We start from the raw sequence: 20,139 nt of genomic DNA on the forward strand, positions 1-20,139 counted from the left end.
TCATGTATCTAGTAAGGGGTTAATATCTAAAATACATTTAAAAACTCATACAAGTCAATAGTAAAACAACAACAACAAATAATCCAATTAAAAAATGGGCAGAGGGGCTTCCCTGGTGGCACAGTGCTTGAGAATCTGCCTGCCAGTGCAGGGGACATGGGTTCGGACCCTGGTTTGGGAGGATCCCACATGCCGTGGAGCAACTAGGTCCATGAGCCACAATTACTGAGCCTGTGCGTCTGGAGCCTGTGCTCCGCAACAAGAGAGGCCGCGATAGTGAGAGGCCCGCGTACCGCGATGAAGAGTGGCCCCCGCTTGCCGCAACTAGAGAAAGCCCTCGCACAGAAACGAAGACCCAACACAGCCAAAAATAAATAAATAAATAAATAAATAAATAAAAGGGCAGAGATCTGAATAGGCATTTTCCCAAAGACATACAGATGGCCTATAGGCTCAACATCACTAATCATCAGGGAAATGCAAATCAAAACCACAAGCACAAAAATCAACTCACACCTGTTATAATGGCTATTATCAAAAAAAACAAGAAATAACAAGTGTTGGCAAGGATGTAGAAAAAAGGGAATCCTGGTGCACTGCTGGTAGAAATGTAAATTGGTGCAGCCACTATGGAAAACAGTATGAAAGTCCCTCAAAAATTAAAAACAGAACTACTATAGGGCTCTGCAATTCCACTTCTGGGTATTTATCTGAAGAAAACAATAATACTAACTCAAGAAGATATCTGCGCCTCCATATTCACTGCAGCACTATTTACAATAGCCAAGATATGGAAACAATCTAAATGTCCATTGATACATAAATAAAGAAAATGTGGTATATATACATAAAATGGAGTATTATTCAGCCATAAAAAAGAATAAAATCTTGCCATCTGTAACAACACAAATGGATCTAGACGGTATTATGCTAAGTGAAATAAGTCAGACAGAGAAAGACAATTACCGAATGATCTCACTTATACTTATATGTGGAATCTAAAAACAAAAACAAAAACCAAGCTCATAGATACAGAGAACAGACAGATGGTTGCCAGAGGTGGGCGTAGGGAAGTGCATGAAATGGGTGAATGGGGTCAAAAAGTACAGTTATAAAATAAATGAGTTATGGGGATGTAATGCACAGCATGGTGACTATATTGTGAGGGAGTGGCAAAGATAGCAGAGTAGAAGGACCCTGAGCTAATCTCCTCCCACAGGCACATCAAAATTACAACTATTTACAGAGCAAATATCAATGAAAGTGACCCAAAGACTAGCAGAAAAGAACTTCTACAGCTAGAGGTGTACAGAAGGAACCACAGAGAGATGGGTAGGAGGGGTGGAAATATGGTATAGTCAAGACCCATACCCCAGGTTGGTGACCAACAAATGGGAGGCTAATTACAAACTGCAGAGGTTCTCCTCAAAAAGCAAGGGCTTTGAGTCCCACACTGGGCTTCCCAGCCGGGAGCCCCTAGAATGCTTGGCTTTGAAGGCCAGCAGGGCTTATTTTTGGGGGAGCCAGAGGGCTGTGGGAAATAGAGACTCCACTCTTAAAAGGCACACACAAAAGAAATCATAGAAGGAAAAGATCAGAGCAGAAATAAATGAAATAGAGACTAAAAAAACGATGGAAAAGATCAATGAAACTAATGGCTGGTTCTTTGAAAAGATAAACAAAATTGACAAACCTTTCACCAGACTCATCAACAAAAAAAAAGAAAGGCCCAAGCCAATAAAATAGGAAATGAAAAAGAAGTTACAACCCACACCATAGAAATATAAAGGATCATAAGAGATTACTATGAACAATTATACAACAATAAAAGGGACAACCTAGAAGAAACTGACAAATTCCTAGAAATGTACAATTTTCCAAGATTGAATCAGGAAGAAATAGAAAATAAGAACAGACCAATTACCAGTAATGCAACTGAATGAGTAATTTAAAAAACTGCCAACAAACAAAAGTCCAGCACCAGATAACTTCACAGGTGAATTTTACCAAACATTTTGAAAAGAATTAACACCTATCCTTCTCAAATTATTCCAAACTGCAGAGGAAGGAATGTTTCTGAACTCATTCTATGAGGCTGGCACCACCTGATACCAAAACCAGACAAAGATACCACAAAAAACAGAAAATTACAGGCCAATATCACTGATGAACACAGATGCAAAAATCCTCAATAAAATATTAGCAAACTGAATCCAACAATACATAAAGAGGATCATACACCATGATCAGGTGAGGTTTATGCCAGGGACGCAAGAATGGTTCAAAAATCAATGTTATACACCATATTAACAAACTGAAGAATAAAAACCATATGATCATCTCAACAGATCCAGAAAAAGCTTTTTGACCTAATTCAACATCCATTTATGACAAAAACTCTCCACAAAGTGGGTATAGAGGGAATACACCTAAGCATAATAAAGGTCATATATGACAAGCCCACAGCTTGTTCTCCACTCAATGGTGGAAAGATGAAAGCATTTCCTCTAAGATCAGGAACAAGACAAGGATGCCCACTCTCACCACTTTCATCCAATATAGTATCAGAAGTCCTAGCCACAGCAATCAGGCAAGAAAAAGAAATAAAAGGAATCCAAATGGGAGAGGAAGAAGTAAAAATGTCCCTGTTTGCAGATGATATGATATTATATATAGAAAATCCTAAAGACACTACCAAAAAACTACAGGAACTCATCAATGAATTCAATAAAGTTGCAGGATACAAGATTAATACACCGAAATCTGTTCTGTTTCTATACACTAAAAAACAAACTATCAGAAAAAGAAATTAAGAAAACAATACCATTTATAATCACATCAAAAAGAATTTAAAATACCTGGGAATAAATCTAAGGAGGGAAAAGACCTGTACTCAGAAAACTGTAAGACATTAATAAAGGAAACTGAAGACGACACCAAAAACTGCAAAGATATGCTATGCTCATAGCTTGGAAGAATTAATATTGTTAAAGTGCCTATACTACCCAAGGCAATCTACAAATTCAATGCAATCCCTATCAAAATATCAGATGGCAGTTTTCACAGAACTAGAACACATAATTCCAAAATTCATATGGAAACCTTACAGGACCCCAAATAGCCAAAACAATCTTGAAAAAGAAGAACAAAGGTGGAGGTATCACTCTCCCTGATTTAAAACTCTACTACAAAACTACAGTAATCAAAACAGTACTGTTTTGGCACAAAAACAGACACATAGATGAATGGAACAGAATAGGGAGCCTTGAAATAAACCCACACGTATATGGTCAATTAATCTACAACAAAGGGGGCAATAATATACAATGAGGAAAAGACAGCATCTTCAATAAATAGTGTTAGGAAAACTGGACTGCTACATGCAAAAGAATCAAATTGGACTCCTTTTTCACATTACATACAAAAATAAACTCGAAATGGGTTAAAGACTTACATGTAAGACCTGAAACCATAAAATTTTTAGAAGAAAACATAGGAAGTACACTCTTTGACAGAATACTGTCTTATTGAGCTAAGTATTCTGTCTTACCTAGCAATATTTTTTTGGTTATGCCTCCTCAGGCAAGGGAAACAAAAGCAAAAATAAACAAATGGGACTATATCAAACTAAAAAAGCTTTTGCACAGCAAAGGAAACTATCCACAAAACAAAAAGGCTGCCTACCGAATGGGATATTTGGAAACAATATACCTAACAAGGGGTTAATATACAAAATATACAGAGAACTCAAACAACTTAACATTAAAAAAAAGCAAAAAACCCAATTAAAAATGGGCAAAGGACCTAAATAGACATTTTTCCAAGGAAGACATACAGATGGTCAAAAGGCACACGAAAAGATGCTCATCCAGGGAAATGCAAATCAAAACCACAATGAGATACCACCTCACACCTGTCAGAACGGCTACCATCAAAAAGACCACAAGTAACAAGTGTTGGAGAGAATGTGGAGAAAAGGGAAACTTGTGCACTTCTGGTGGGAATATAAATTGGTGCAGCCACTATGGAAAACAGTGTGAAAGTTCCTCAAAAAATTAAAAACAGAACTACCACATGATCCAACAATTCCACTTCTGGGTTTTTATCCAAAGAAAATAAAAACACTAATTAAAAAAGACATATGCATCCCTATGTTCACTGCAGTATTATTTACAATAGCCAAGATACAGAAGCCACCTAAGTCCCCATCAATAGACAAATGGATAAGGGAGAGGTGGCATATATATATATATACACACAATGGAATATTAGCCATAAAAAAGAATGAAATCTTGCCATTTGTGACAACACTGATGGACCTAGAGGATATTAGGCTAAGTGAAATAAGTCAGACAGACGAAGACAAATACTGTATGATTTAACTTATATGTGGAATCTAAAAAACAAAACAAATGAACAAACATAACTAAACAGAAAGAGTCACAGATAGAAGAGGTGGTTGCCAGAGAGGAAGAAGGTGGGGAGAGGAAACTGCTAAGGGAGATTAAGAGGTACAAACTATCAGTTACAAAATAAATGAGCCACAGGTATGTAATGTACCATATGGGGAATATAGCCAATAATTATGTAACATCTTTGTATAGTGACAGATGACAACTAGACTTATCATAGTATCATTTTGAAATATACACAAATACTGAATCAGTATGCTGCACATTAGGAACTGAATTTCATAGGTCATTAAATGTAAATAAACAAATGAACAAACAAATTCATAGAAGAATAGATCAAATTTGTGGCTACCAGAGGTGGAAGGCTGGGTGGGGGTTGGGAGGGAGAACTGAATGAAGGTAGTCAAAAGGTACAGAATTCCAGTTACAAGTAAGTCCTAAGGATATAAGGATATAAATACAACACAATAAAGATAACTAACACTGCTGTATGATATATATGAAAGTTGTTAAGACAGTAAAATCCTGAGTTCTCACCACAAGAAAAAAAATTGTTTTTTCTATTTCTTTAATGTTGTATTTATATGAGATGATGGAAGTTCACTAACCCCATTATGGTAATCATTTCTTGACGTATGTATGTCAATCATTATGTTGTACACCTTAAATTTATACAGTGCTGTATGTCAATTATATCTCAATAAAACTAGAAGAAAAAATAAATTAAAAAAATACTATATTGAATATTTGAAAGCTGCTAAAAGAGTAGATCTTAAAAGTCCTCTTCACAAGAAAAAAAATTTTGTAACTACGTATGTGACGGATGTTAACTGTCACCATACTTACTGTAGTGATTTCACAATATATACAAATATCGAGTTGTGTTGCACATCTGAAACTAATACAATGTTATATATTAATCATACCTCAAATATATAGATATATAAAGTTTAATTGCATTAGTAATTTGGGAAACTCCAATCATAACTTCCAGAACATACCAAGTGAGGGGGAAAATGTAGAGTAACAGGAACTCTTATACACTACTGGACGGATTGTAAATTTGTAAAACCACTATGGAAAAACTCCTGGTATTAGCTAGTCAACTGAAGATGTATATACCTTATGCAATTCCACTCCAAGGTAGTATTTTAGATCAGTATCTCTTAATAGGGGCAGGAGTATCCTCAGCATTTCTGGAGATTAAGCATCTCCAGCCACTGACCATTAGGCCAACAGCAGTCCCTCCAACCCCTCTATCACTGGGACAAACCCCGCACACATTTCTAAATTGGAGCAGGGGGCAGATACATAGTTCTGACTGAGTAACGCCCTAGAGAAAGGGTTTTCAATCTCAGTATACTAGTGACATTTTGGACCAAATAATTCTTTGTTGAGGGGAGATGTCCTGTGCATTGCTGGATGTTCAGCAGTATCTTTGGCCTTTACCCACTAAATGCCAGTAACACCTTGGCGAGTTGTGATAACCATAAATGTCTCCAGACATTGCCAAATGGAGCTAAAATCATCCCCAGTTGAGAATCAGTATCCTAGAGAAACCTTTACATAGGTGCATCAAAATATGTCCAAGAATGTTCACAGCAGTAGTGTTTTAATAACAAAAAACTGGAAAAATCAAAATTTCCATCAACATTAGAATGGGAAAATAAATTGATGTATAATCATATAATACATGGGTATACAGCAGTGAAACTGACCTAAAGCTTTATGCAACAAGATGGATGAATCTTAGGAATATAATTTAGATAACCAAAGCAAGTCAAAGAAAAATACATGATTCCTTTTTATATAAAATTCAAAAACAAGCAACATAAAACAATACCTTAAGAGTTAAAGAAAAGCATGTTAAAATTGTAAAGAAAGGCAAGGGAATGGTACATACAAGGTTCAGGATGGGGACTTCCCTGGTGGCGCAGTGGTTAGTGGTTAAGAGTCCGCCTGCCAATGCAGGGGACACCGGTTCAAGCCCTGGTCCGGGAAGATTCCCCATGCTGCAGAGCAACTAAGCCCGTGTGCCACAACTACTGAGCCCGCGTGCCACAACTACTGAGCCCGTGCGCCTAGAGCCCGTGCTCCACAACAAGAGAAGCCACGGCAATGAGAAGGCTGCATGCTGCAATGGAGACCAACACAGCCAAAAATAAATAAATAAACAAACAAACTTATAAAAAAAACAGATTCAGGATGGTGGTTACCTTTGTGAGGTAGGAAATGGTACACAAACATGGAGGGGCACACATGAATTTTAAAGGAAATGGTAATGTCCCATTTCCTAAACTGAGTGCTAGGTATACTTGGATATTTGATATTTTTATATACGCCACATAATATATATGTAGATATCATACCTATTCAATATTTAATAAAATAAAAAATAAATTAAAAACCCACCATTGCAGGCAGATTGCTAAAATCGTTCCTCTAACTCATGCCTCCACTCCCACCCCCGCCCCAGTCTCCACACCTTATATAATCTCCCTTAAAGTGTGGGTAGAACCTGTAACTTGTTTCTATCTAATGGAATATGACAAAGGTAATAGATTTTGAGGATGTAATTTAGGTCCCTAATGAGCTGACTTTATATTCATCAAAAGGGAGATTATTCTGGGTAGATCTCTCCTCATCAGGTGAGTCCATTAAAAGAGGGTCTTGAAGGTAAGAGATTCTCCTGCGTGCCCTGAAGCTTCCACAAGTCTTACAGCTGTGAGGAAATAAATCCTGCCAAAAACTATATGAATTTAGAAGAGGACCCTGAGCCCAGGCCTCAGACAAGACTGGCCCTGGCTGACACCTTGATTGCAACTTTGTGACAACATGAGCAGAGGACCCAGTTAAGTCATGCCTGGACTTCTGACTCACAAAAACCGTAAAATAATAAATGGGTGTTGTTTTAAGCCACTAAATTTGTGGTAATTTGTTACACAGCATGGAAAACTAATACAAACACTTTTTACAATTTTTATTTCTAAGAAGCAAGATAACTCTCATTAAACACTCCATTGGGAAATTAGGCACCCAACATTGCCATAGCGCCCCACAAGCACAGAATTTTTAACTTCTCTTTAGTTTGGTTGAAGAAGGCAAAAAGTATAATCCTCATAGCTGACAACCTCAAATTAGAACATTCATGTGCCAGAGAGTAAAAGGGCAATTCATGCTCAAATCATCTTCGTTCAAAAGACAGAAAGCTACCGTCAAATCCATACTTGTCAAATGAACAGATTTTCTAAAAACCTTAAAACAAAACAAAACAAAACCCTGAGAGTATAGTACAATCAGAAATGTGAGAAGTTCCAAATGATTGTACGGATCATACTGCCTTCCCCTTCAGACTATTCTCAAGTGGAGAATCATTTCCTGATTTCTTTTTATCCTCAAAGCAGTGTCTGGCACATAGCAAGTGCTTACAGTCTGTTGAATAAAGGAACTCCATTTCAAAAGATGATTTGAGGCTCAATAACCTGCCCTTGCCTGTGTTAATGGCAGAACGGAGACAAAGACAAGGGCCTTCTGTCAACTGGGTACTTTCTTCCTACATCAGAATTCAGTCCTTAATTACTGCCAAGCCTCATTAAACACACATACCACACAAATCATTAAAAGACTATTAAATATTCAATGGGATTTTTCATAATATTAATTCTATCTGCCTCACTGTTTTGTGAGCCTGTTTCACATTTCTTACCATTTACTGTACTGCATGATTAACAATTTTCTGTTCCACATCAACTAGAAAATGAAATTACCCTACTGGTTGGAGGCAATAACTGTACTTTTTCATTTTCTGAGGTATTTATTAGCCTAATATAGGCAACAGCATCTTTTCCTAGGATAATCAAGAGGAGAGAATCACAGCAGTCAATGCTACCCCTTAAAATGGAGGGCAGCCATTCCTATATTCCTGTTTTAAAACAGCTGTTAATCAATAAATCATTCTTCAAAAGATATGTACCCACAGTAATCTGAATAGTCTGTCTCTTTTGTGACATCTGTTTATTCTTTGTTCTACTTTGAAACATTTCTCTTTGCATGGCCCACCATTAAAAATATTTTAGATTATGTGATAAATATAAAACAGGTAGCAAAAGTTTTATGGCCCCATCTAAATATATACAATTTTTAAAGTCATGTGACAATACTTTAAACATGTTTAATGCTGATTACATAAACCCTTTACTCTTAAGGGGAAAAAGTCCTTGCATTAATACAGAAAATGCACATTTTAGGGAACAGGTTCTTACTTAGGAATATAACTAGTTTCAAGGAAATGTTAAGGATCTGCTCTCTCTGCCACACCCTTTCTTTCTTGGCAAAAAAAAAAAAAAAAAATGGAAATAGTAGCTGGCTGACTGTTAATTTGGAATAGGAGGATATCATAGTGGGATAAAAGGTGAGACACTAGCATCCCTCATAATTTCCTCTTTATTTACAAAGCAAGAAACTCTAGTTTCTTAGTGAGTAGTTGCCAGGTATGAGATGGGGTGGAGGGTTTATGTTTGACGGTAGCAGTGACCCAGGCTGGGGTCTTACTAACAGGAGTCTGGAAAGGGAGGATCCTATCTCCACTTTATCCTTCCTGCATGGATTCAGCAATCCTCTTCACATGTGTACCTGATACTTGATTAAAAACAAAATGATAAATGTTCACCAATCTATGAATGTTAAAAAGTGGGGGAGGGGTTAATGATCTACTTCCATGTCCTATTTATTACTTTAATACTGCCAAATACATATATATCAGCAGATTTTTCAAGGTTAAAAGAGGATAAGCCCCAAAAGAAAAGGGAGACCATCATCACACAAGTCATCATCACCAAAGGAGAATTAAGAGGACTTACTGTTAAGGAAGCAATCCCTTTGTGGTAGAATTTTAAAGACTCAGCAATGCAAGAAAGTGCTGAACTATAATTCTCCTCTTGCAACCCAGTGAGACACTGCTCTGCATGTGAGAACTCCTTCAAACTATTCAGCCAGAAGTAGAAATGTTCTGAGGCAACCTGAGTCAGCAAACTCTGATAAAGCTCTCTGGCCATGTCGTGATTACCCTAAGAAAAAAAAGCGGGGGAGGATAATGTTCTTACACTTGAATTAGTTGATGTAGCAGCTAAAAGAGAAACCCAAACCTTGGATAAGTTTTAACAGTCACTCCTCACATTATAACTCTGTGAGACTCAGTCTAAGTATTTCTTCAGAGAAAACATGCTGAGCTGCTTTTATGTAACATAATGACTGAAGTTCTCTACCAAAACAGTTCCAAAGAGAAAATGAATGGAAGTAACTATAACCCATGTCTAGAATTTTAGTTCAAAATATAGAAAGTATAAATACTTATTGTATGTCATTTTGTACGGGCTATTTAGTGGGGTGGGGAAAACTCCAGTTAAGTTCCATCCAGCGATTACCAAGAGGAGCGCTGCGCCCTCTGGAAATGACTGAGGGAAGGGTAGTTGTGGGAGGATGTGAATGCCCTTTAATGCCTGGGGGCGAGGGAGGCTCACTGTCCTGCAGTGCTTGGATGCTTGGCACAGTTGGGTATAATAAAGAAATATCCTGTCAGGAGTGCTTCTTCTCCCATTTGAGAAACACTGTAAGATGTGAACATGCGCTTCAATCACCTAGAATAATGCTTCTCAAATTTTGTTCTCTGGACTTATCCCCAAAGAATTTCTATACTATCCAAGCTCTATATTTCCTCTCAAACAAAATTAATAAAAATCGTTAGGCTTTCCATATGGTTGAGAGGGAACAGAATACTAAAACTTTCCCGTTTCCACATAAGAATGATAAAGTTGGAGAGGGAAAGGGAAGAACTAACTACACGGTGTACTGAAAGGGGAGAATACAAACGTGGGTGGGAGGGAGCTGTGCTTGCGGGAGCACAGGACAAAATGAAAGCGTTGCTAACCACCTACAGCCAGAAGGAGCTCATATTTTTGGGATTCCCATGGAACTTCCCCATAACAACACATATACCATTCTCCGTGTATATGTTAAAAATTAGGTCCTTTCCTTCATCATCTTTTAATCCCATGACTAAAAAGTACTTCTACCTTCATCTTTAGTTTGGACTAGGAGTAACAATCACACAACCTAAGGTTGGTAATCTGCCATTTTCACCAACCCAGTTCACACAGAAGGATAATACATACCATTCGGGATGCCTGTCTGGCAATTCGGTATACAGTCCATCCATTGGAGACGCTTTCAAGCTGCTGCTTAATTACTGCCTTTACTTCAGCAGACAGTGCTTTCTGACTGGCTACAAAAATCACAGTGGCCAAGCTCACCTAACATCGAGCAAGAAGTAAGAAAATCAAGAAAATCATTAACTCTATGCAATGTCAAAGATAACTTTACCCAAAAGGGTGAAAAACTAATTAGAGCCTATCAAAAAAGAACAAAATTTGTCTTCCTTTGACATTTATAAAATTTCCACTTCATTCCTTTGCTCAGAGCATTGTGTGTAACAGCAAATAATTAGAAACAATGCCCATAAATATAGATAAACTATGATATAATCGCACAATGAAATACTATAGAGCAGTGAAGTGGATAAACTAGAAATACAGTTATCAGTATAGACGATTCACACAAAACAGGCAAAAATAGGCAAAATGCAAAAGATTATATGCAGTATGAGAACACAAAGTTAAAAATATGCCAAAAATATTGCATATCACTTAGGATATATACTAAGGTAGTAAATATATAACAACATGCATGTGAATGACAAACACCAAATTCGGGAGACTGGTTACCTATCCTGATAGGAAGGAAGACGACACTAACAGAGAGGTACACAGCAGGGTACAAGTCAAGTGTACTAGTAACACTTTTTTCTTAACCTAGGTGATGGATGCAAAAGCTTTCATCATGGGCTTCCCTGGTGGCGCAGTGGTTGAGAACCTGCCTGCCAATGCAGGGGACACGGGTTCGAGCCCTGGTCTGGGAAGATCCCACATGCCGCGGAGCAACTAGGCCCGTGAGCCACAACTACTGAGCCTGCGCGACTGGAGCCTGTGCTCCGCAACAAGAGAGGCCGCGATAGTGAGAGGCCCGCGTACCGCGATGAAGAGTGGTCCCCGCTTGCCACAACTAGAGAAAAGCCCTCGCACAGAAACGAAGACCCAACACAGCCAAAAAATAAATAAATAAATAATAAAAGGTTTCATCATATTATTCCTTATGTGTTTTTGAATATTATCTTTCATAATTTAAAGTTGCTTTAAAGTCGTACTAAGAAAAAAGCAATAAAAAACATTAATTGAAAATGCTGCTTCAATGAAAAATAAACTTGGCTAACTGCTTCTCAGTATTCCAAAGCTGATACATACAAGGACCCATACAGACTGTGATAACTGCCTGAGTCCCATGAGCACTGACGGCCACTTAGTCATCTGGGTGACCTTTCCCGATAGCAAATGATGAAATGGGGGCAATCTTTTACACAATGCCCCCTGCAGGATTAAACATAAAATGGGCTTGAGTAAGTAATTTCACTAAGTTTTTTCCCAAGCCATAAAGTCAGATGACCACAAACAATATGGAGTGGCTACTTTAAAGCTTACATATAATTTATGCATATTTAGAACGTAGTCTACTCTCAGCCCTGGAGAACTTTCAACTAAACATTATTATACAGCTTGCACACCTTCTGGTTTTTTCTAAGTATGTACCTTTCCCAACCCCAGGACTGTACTGAAACCTAAACTGGATCCTAAACAGCTAAAGAGGTCCTGGATTGGCAAAGAGGAATTGGGTTAACTTATGGTCATTGATATCACTAGGTCTTTAACTTACATTTTTGGAAGTACAATACACGGTTTGGTTCACCGTTTATTTGCTTTGTATAAAAAAGAAAAAAACCTTCATTTTCCTTTTGTCCTTTGTAATAAAACAAAAATATCAGATTGAAGGCTTTGGCTACACTAAGCTGATTTGACAGGGCTTAGGAAGAAAGCAGTTTTACATGTGAACTAAATGGGGCTTTCTATACCAAAAGCGGAAATGGTAAAAAGCTCCAGGTCCCAACCCTATTTGGACTTCAGCATGCTCTTGGTCTTAGCTGATTACTTTAACCTGTGGAATTCTGAAAGTAATTCCCACTGGACCAGATCCTATTCGTCCACAGCAGGTTCAAAAAGTGGCTCCTTACCAGAAGTTCTTGTTGCTTGTCTGTGGCTGATCGTCCGATCACCTTGTAGAGCTCCATGAGGTCACCGAGCATTCCATCGCCCAACACGGGCAGCTGCATGGCAATGGCAGCCAGGCAGTGGCACATCAGGATCCGGGAAGCGTCCTGAGCACTGTGCAACTGAGTCAACAAGGTCTCAACTACAGACTGGCTGAGATGGGGCCTACCCTTGGCCAACTTCACCATACAATTCAGAGCGATCTGCATATTGAATAGAAAATGGACCAGTTACATTCTGAAGGTATGAAGTGAAGCTTTAAAGAAAGTAACTCTCTACAAGTTACTAGGAAAAATCAAGGAAAAGGGTTTTTTGTAGGCATGACATTTTTCTTCGTAAGAAACACATGACATTGAATCCCATATTAAGATCTGCAAGTGTGCCATGTTTAAAACTAGAATAATAAGACAGGATGGTACATTAAACACTCATTTTAATCTAAGACTATTCAGTCTAAGACTTGAGATGAACATCGTAAGGAATAATGCTGAAAAGGCCAAATAAATGCCAAACTGACTGTCATATTACTGCACTTTCATTACTTTTCAAGAACTGCTTCTAAAGTGTGGTTTGTAAACTTACCCATAACGGCATCTCCTAGGATGCTAATTAAAATATAGATTCTTGGGCCCTATCCATCCCAAACTTAATGAATTAACCTTTTTTTTTTTTTTTTTTTCTGGTGTTTGGGTTACTGAAAGTTTGCAGTTTAAAAAAGGTGCCCTAGGTGACTTCAGCACACTGAAGTGGGGAGGAGGCTTCTAATTTTCTCTTATTTCTCAACAGAAATCTAAATATCAGTTGGTCTCAGAGCTTCTATTCAGGCCAGTTAATCACAGCCCTAATATCCCAGCCATCAAAACTAGAAACCCAGAAGTCCTCTAACTAACATAGCCAACAGGTTGCTAAACCTAGTCATTTCTACTTTTGTCAAGTCTCTAATATCCATCTATTTAGCTCCCTTTCATTCTCTCTACTACAACATAAATGTCTCCCTAATTCCAATCTCTTGAAAAGATGGGCCCATTAATCCATCCTTCACGCTACAACCATGTAGCTTTCAGTGTGTTAGGAAGAATAATCATGTCTTTAGGGTCTGACAGACCCAGAGTTTAAGGTCAGCTTGCCCTTGACTGACTAAGTGTCTGTGAACAAGTTATTTTATCTCTCTGAGACTTAATTTCCTCATTACTACAAGAGGAATACAAATTTCACTAGTTAAGGTTATTGTAAACAGTGAAAGATGTATATACAAGCCTTCAACAAAGTTTGGTACATAATAGACATATTTAAATAACAATAATAGCTATAACAAAAGTTAGAGCATGGTCACTACTTCAAAATTTTAAGATCTCATTACCTACAGAATCAAGCAAAAGTTCCTCAGCCTGACATTTGATATCCCCCATGATCGAGCTACAAACTACTTTCTAATCTCCCTTTACATCAACCAGCCACAGTGGGCTACTTATCATTCTTCCAACACAACAGGTACATTTCTGCTTTCCTGTCTTTCATAACAGTGGTCCCTCAGGTTCAAATGATCCTTCCTCAATACTGAAATTCTACCCCATCTTTCAAGGCTTAATTCATATGACATCTACTTGTTCAAGTCTTCCCTAATATCCTTAGTTGAAATTAATCACCCCCCACTCTGCCCTCTCAATTAGAATTGCACTTTTGTTTATACTACCAGAGAACTTGCGACATTCTGCTTGGTATTACAACCGCTTATATAAATATCAGTATCCTCTTATGGAGAGCTCCTCTAACAAAGGGACTTTGCTTCACCACCCATGTACGTCCCACTGTGCTGAGTCCAGTGTTTTATTGACACCTACGATTGGTGGCAAAGGTTTTGGTTTGCTTTCTTTCTTTTTAAACTTTTTAAGTAAATGTATTGCGGTTCCAAAGGGATTCTGTGGACTTGCCAATCACATGTTGCCTACTTCCTTCACCACCCCTTGATTATCAGCTTTTATTTAATGGTACTAGTATCTTTACTGTACATCATCATGACCACAACATACCTTTTCTTAACATGCTAAAATAAGTCATGACTTCCCTCAAGCCATACCTTAGACAAGCTATAGTTCTTACATTCTCCAATGTCTACTTAATAGCCTTTTACTTCTATTAATTCGACTTTTCTTAATTATTTTGTACCATCAAAAATTATATTTTATGTTTCAATCCAATACCAGTCTCATTAAAAAAATTTTTAACTATCTCTAAAATGATTCTATAATTAAGTGAAAGTGAAAAGCCCTTAAAACTAGGGCTTCTATACTCTAGAAATTAATAAACACTTACACATTTATGAGTTTGACTGCAGTAATTTCATCAGTTCTTTGTGATCTTATCAGTGTTACCTTAGATTATAAACTTCCAAAAGTGCAGGAGCTCTGTCTATTTAACTTTACATTATCTAGGACCATCATATGTATCTATTACAACTTAATAAACACTTTCAACTGACGGCAAAATAGGCCAAAGCTCAAATTTTTACCTCGCCTATATTTTGGAATAACAACAGTCAAAATGCTAGTTTTGAAAGTGAAGATCAAGGGCAAATATTTGTTTAAGCCAGGAGTTGACAAACTCTTGAACTTGGGCCAAATCCTGCCTGTTTTTTTTTTTTTTTGAAATTTTTATTTATTATTTATTTATTATGTTTATTTTTGGCTGTGTTGGGTCTTCGTTTCTGTGTGAGGGCTTTCTCCAGTTGCGGCGAGTGGGGGCCACTCTTCATCGCGGTGCGCGGGCCTGTCACTATTGCGGCCTCTCTTGTTGCGGAGCAGAGGCTCCAGACGCTCAGGCTCAGTAGTTGTGGCTCACGGGCCCAGTTGCTCCGCGGCATGTGGGATCTTCCCAGACCAGGGCTCGAACCCGTGTCCCCTGCATTGGCAGGCAGATTCTCAACCACTGCGCCACCAGGGAAGCCCCCCTGCCTGTTTTTGTAAATAAAATTTTACTGGAACACAGCCACACCATCACCCTTCCTTTTTTTTTTTTTTTTTTAAAAAAAAAACACATTGTCCATGGCTACTTTTTTTCTACAGTAGTAGAACTGAGCAGTTGTGACAAAGAGTGCATTGCCTGCAAAACTTAAAATATTTACTATCTGAACCTTTACAAAGAGATTGCCGATCCACACTTTAGGCAATGAAGACAGGCATTATATTAAAATAACCGATGTTTTCACCTTTAAAGTGGCTTGAGCACCTGGGCTATCATCTTCACTACAAAGTACCAGAAGGGATTCCAGGCCAAAGACAGCATCTTGTTCCAGTGCCAAAAGGTCTACAGGAAAAACACTAATTTTTTTTAGCGATCAAGTAGAGAAGGTTAAATGTACACACACACACTTAGAAGAAGAAAACATTAAGGAGTCTAAAATATAGGAAATACTTCAATGCATAAAGCTAACCTTCCTGAAAAAGTACATGTGGCATTACTTCTAAAATGCAAAGGCTATCTTTAGACTTGTATATTTCCACTACTTTATTGAAGATTATAAAAATATATACATTATATCAAGCCGAAAAGCTTCTGCACAGCGAAGAAAACCATTAACAAAATGAAAAGGCAAGCTGCTGAATGGGAGAAAATATTTGCAAATCATATATCTGATAAGGGGTTGTTAATATTTAAAATATATTAAGAATTCATACAACTCAACAGCACAAAAACTCAATGTGATTAAAAAATGGGCAGAGAATCTGAATAGACTTCTTTCCAAAGACGACATACAGATAGGCAACAGGTACAGGAAAAGATGCTCAACATCACTAATTATTAGGGAAATGCAAATCAAAATCACAATGAAGGATCACCTCACACCTTTTAGAATGGTTATTATAAAAAAGATAGGAAATAAAAAGTGTTGGCAAGGATGTAAACAAAAGGAAACCCTTGTGCACTGTTGGTGGGAATATAAATTGGTGCAGCCGCAACGGAAAACAGTATGAAGGTTCCTCAAAAAATTAAAAATAGAACTATTATATGATCCAGCAATTCCACTTTTGAGTATGCATCTGAAGACAAAAACATTAACTCAAAAAGATATGTGTACTCCCATGTTTATTGCAGCATTATTTACACTAGCCAAGATACAGAAACCACCTAAATGTCCACTGATGTATGAATAAAGAAAATGTGGTATGTATGTGTGTGTGTATGTATATATATATATATATATATATACACACACACACACACACACACACACACACGATGGAATATTATTTAGCTATTTTTTATAAAAGAAGGAAATCCTGTCATTTGTGACAATGGATGGACCTTGAGGGCATTATGCTAAGTGAAATAAGTTAGACACAGAAAAACAAATACTGTATGATCTCACTTAAATGTGGAATCTAGAACATACAAACAAACACCAAGCTCATAGATACAGAGAACAGACTGGTGGTTGCCAGAGGTGGCGGGGAGGAAGCTGAGGGGGGGCGCAAAATGGATGAAGGGGTTGGAAAGGTGCAAACTTCCAGTTATAAAATGAGTAAGTTATGGGAATGTAATGTAAAGCATGGTGACTATAGTCAGTAATACTGTACTGCATATTTGAAAGTTGTCAGGAGAGTAGATCCTAAAAGTTCTCATCACAAGAAAAAAAAACTTTACAATGACAATGTATGGTGACAAATGTTAACTAGATTTATTGTGGTGATCATTTCACAATACATACAAATATTGAATCATTATGTTGTACACCTGAAACTAAAAATACACACACATACATTAAACCAAGATCTAAAGCCACAAAGGTATAAATAAAGCCTAACTGAAACAGTGTCACCAGCTTAGCTAAGGAAAAAACTAGCAAACCATGTAGCATGTGTCAATCTTCCAAACAAGACATAAATTATGCAGGTCCATTTTCACCTAAGATGCAACTTTCTCACGAAAGTGGAACTACTTTTAGGAAATAATCAAGACCCCACTTAATCTTATAAATGTTTTAAGTCAGATCATAAAGAAATGAACCCTTTAGATGTCTCATGTAATAGCAGTACTATACCATCTTTTCACTACCTTTGGGCTAAAATTTCTCTAAAGTTTCTAGAAAGTTCTGAATAAATTACTTAACCACATTTAGGTTAATGTATGTCAGCTTTGGGACGTCCCTGGTGATGCAGTGGTTAAGAATCTGCCTGCCAATGCAGGGACACAGGTTTGAGCCCTGGTCTGAGAAGATCCCACATGCCACAGAGCAACTAAGCCTGTGCGCCACAACTACTGAGCCTGTGCTCGGAGCCCATGAGCCACAACTACTGAGCTTGCATGCCACAACTACTGAAGACTGCACGCCTAGAGCCCGTGCTCCACAACAAGAGAAGCCACTGCAATGAGAAGCCCGAGCACCACAACGACGAGTAGCCCCTGCTCGCTGCAACTACAGAAAGCTTGCACACAGCAATGAAGACCCAACGCAGCCAAAAATAAATGAATGAATGAATAAGTAAATAAACGAATATGTCAGCTTTGAGGACATACAGCAATTTGCTGTGTTAAATGGTAGAAAATACTTATTACTATGGAAAAATAAAACAAGATTAGTTATTCAAATCAGAATCAACATACAACTTAAAGAAATGTCTCCTGAGTTAGTGTAGGGGCTTGGCAAGCAATGTCTAGTGAAGGTCAGGTTGCTAGGAAAACAAAGGCACTAGTAACAAGCAGTGCTGAAGCCTAGTGGGGATAAGAGGGACTGCTGATCCTTAACAAAGATCAAAATAAGCACTGAAACAGATGAAACATCCAAAATGCACTTCCTGTTTTTGAACACCAGCATGAACTTCTTTAAGTGTTTAGGTCAAAAGACGTTAGGAATACAATAAAATATATGCATCATTTTCTATGCATGTCCTTCTTGATTGTGCAAATCATTTAATGCTATAGATACCTAGAGATAAACTCCATGAAAATTTAATTTGCATTGCTCTGTTAATTCATTTGCCCCTAGGTGAAACTGTTTGTTATTTAAGCCACTCGATAACTTCATATGTTTTTTTTTTCCCTAAATTTTCTAGGTTTTTTTTTACAGGTGAACAAACTGATACCACTGGATAGTTATAAGCAAAGGTAAGCAATGGGAGGAAATGGGCAATGCTCCATAAAACCTTTCAATTCTGCAATCCCAATCCTAAAGTCCTCATTTTTTTTTAAAATAAATTTATTTATTTTATTTATTTATTTTTGGCTGTGTTGGGCCTTCGTTGTTGTGCATGGGCTAATTACGGTGAGCGGGGGCTACGCTTCGTTGCGGTGCGCAGGCTTCTCACTGAGGTGGCTTCTCTTGTTGTGGAGCACGGGCTCTAGACAAGTGGGCTCAGTAGTTGTGGCTTGCGGGCTCTAGAGCACAGGCTCAGTAGTTGTGGCGCACGGCTTAGTTGCTCCGCGTCATGTGGGATCTTCCCGGACCAGGGCTCGAACCCGTGTCCCCTGCACTGGCAGGCGGATTCTCAACCACTGTGCCACTAGGGAAGCCCCACTCTATTTTTTTCCCCCAAAGGATTAAGCAGTCTTGAGAAAATCTGCCCTAAGAACATTCAGGAGGAGGCAACCAATAGATAAAAGCACACAGGCTAAAAATAATAAGGGATTAAAAAACCAAATACACACAGGATTCTGGTCAAACTCCAATCTAAAAGTTTATACATAGTATCAGTCTTGATCAAACTTACCTTTTTCTTGACAAGAGACAGTAATATTAGTTAGGACTCTCACTCCATGAGCTGCAATGCCCCTATTATTATGGTAACAGCACTCTTGGGCTAATTTGACTAAATCAGAGGATCTAGGGGAAGAACCCACATTTCCTAAACAAGAAGAGAAAAGTAGTACAGATTTAATTCATTTATATAGTTCATAAGCAGTTCATTTTAAGCAGTTCATTTTTATCATTTTCAAGAGAAAATCTCTAACAATAAATTTCAACAAAATTTTCTACCTCTACCCCATGATCAATATACATCACCATTTCTTTTTCTCCTGTCAAGGTACCTAGAATAAGTATATGCTAATAGTTTTGTAATGATTAAAATCTAAAATCAATATACTTTCCCACAAAAATATTAATAAAAACTGACTAAAGAATACAGCAAAAGCCAAAACAACTATAGATTGTATCTTGGGCATTCAAATAGTCTCTCATTAAAATGGAGTCATTACAAGGCTTCTTGTCAAATAAAACCTTACATTCAAGAGAGGAGAGAAACAAAAGTTTTAAGTTTGCTGTTCCCACTTCAATTGCTGGCACATAGTTACACTGCAAAAGGTTTATACAGGAATTTATTATTTTAGAGCTAGAAAGGACCTGGGGATCATCTGATTCAACAACCTACTTTTACAGAAGAAATTGAAGCCTAAAGATTTTAAGCATCTTGCCATGGAGGTCATAAAACCTGTTAGTTATGCACTGGCCTTGTGCTTTATATATTAAGTTCTATCCTATAGTTGCAGTAACTTTTAAAAGTCACACCTGAAATTCTGTA

General features: G+C 37.7%; 1 protein-coding gene across 2 annotated transcripts in view; it reads right to left on the minus strand.

Annotated features, from left to right (window-relative positions):
* INTS7 (integrator complex subunit 7) overlaps positions 1 to 20,139 on the minus strand; it is an 88,211-nt gene that overhangs the window by 27,738 nt on the left and 40,334 nt on the right. For both annotated transcript variants that reach the window (XM_082399752.1, XM_082399753.1), the window contains 5 exons: positions 19,330 to 19,464; positions 15,831 to 15,928; positions 12,589 to 12,828; positions 10,583 to 10,720; positions 9,272 to 9,478 (listed from right to left, as the gene is read on the minus strand). In XM_082399752.1, the coding sequence (XP_082255878.1) occupies positions 9,272 to 9,478; positions 10,583 to 10,720; positions 12,589 to 12,828; positions 15,831 to 15,928; positions 19,330 to 19,464 (818 nt within the window). The remainder of the gene's footprint in view (positions 1 to 9,271; positions 9,479 to 10,582; positions 10,721 to 12,588; positions 12,829 to 15,830; positions 15,929 to 19,329; positions 19,465 to 20,139) is intronic.

The sequence above is a fragment of the Balaenoptera borealis genome, assembly GCF_965194805.1.
Source record: "Balaenoptera borealis genome assembly, chromosome: 1".
NCBI classification, from domain to species: Eukaryota; Metazoa; Chordata; class Mammalia; order Artiodactyla; family Balaenopteridae; genus Balaenoptera; species Balaenoptera borealis.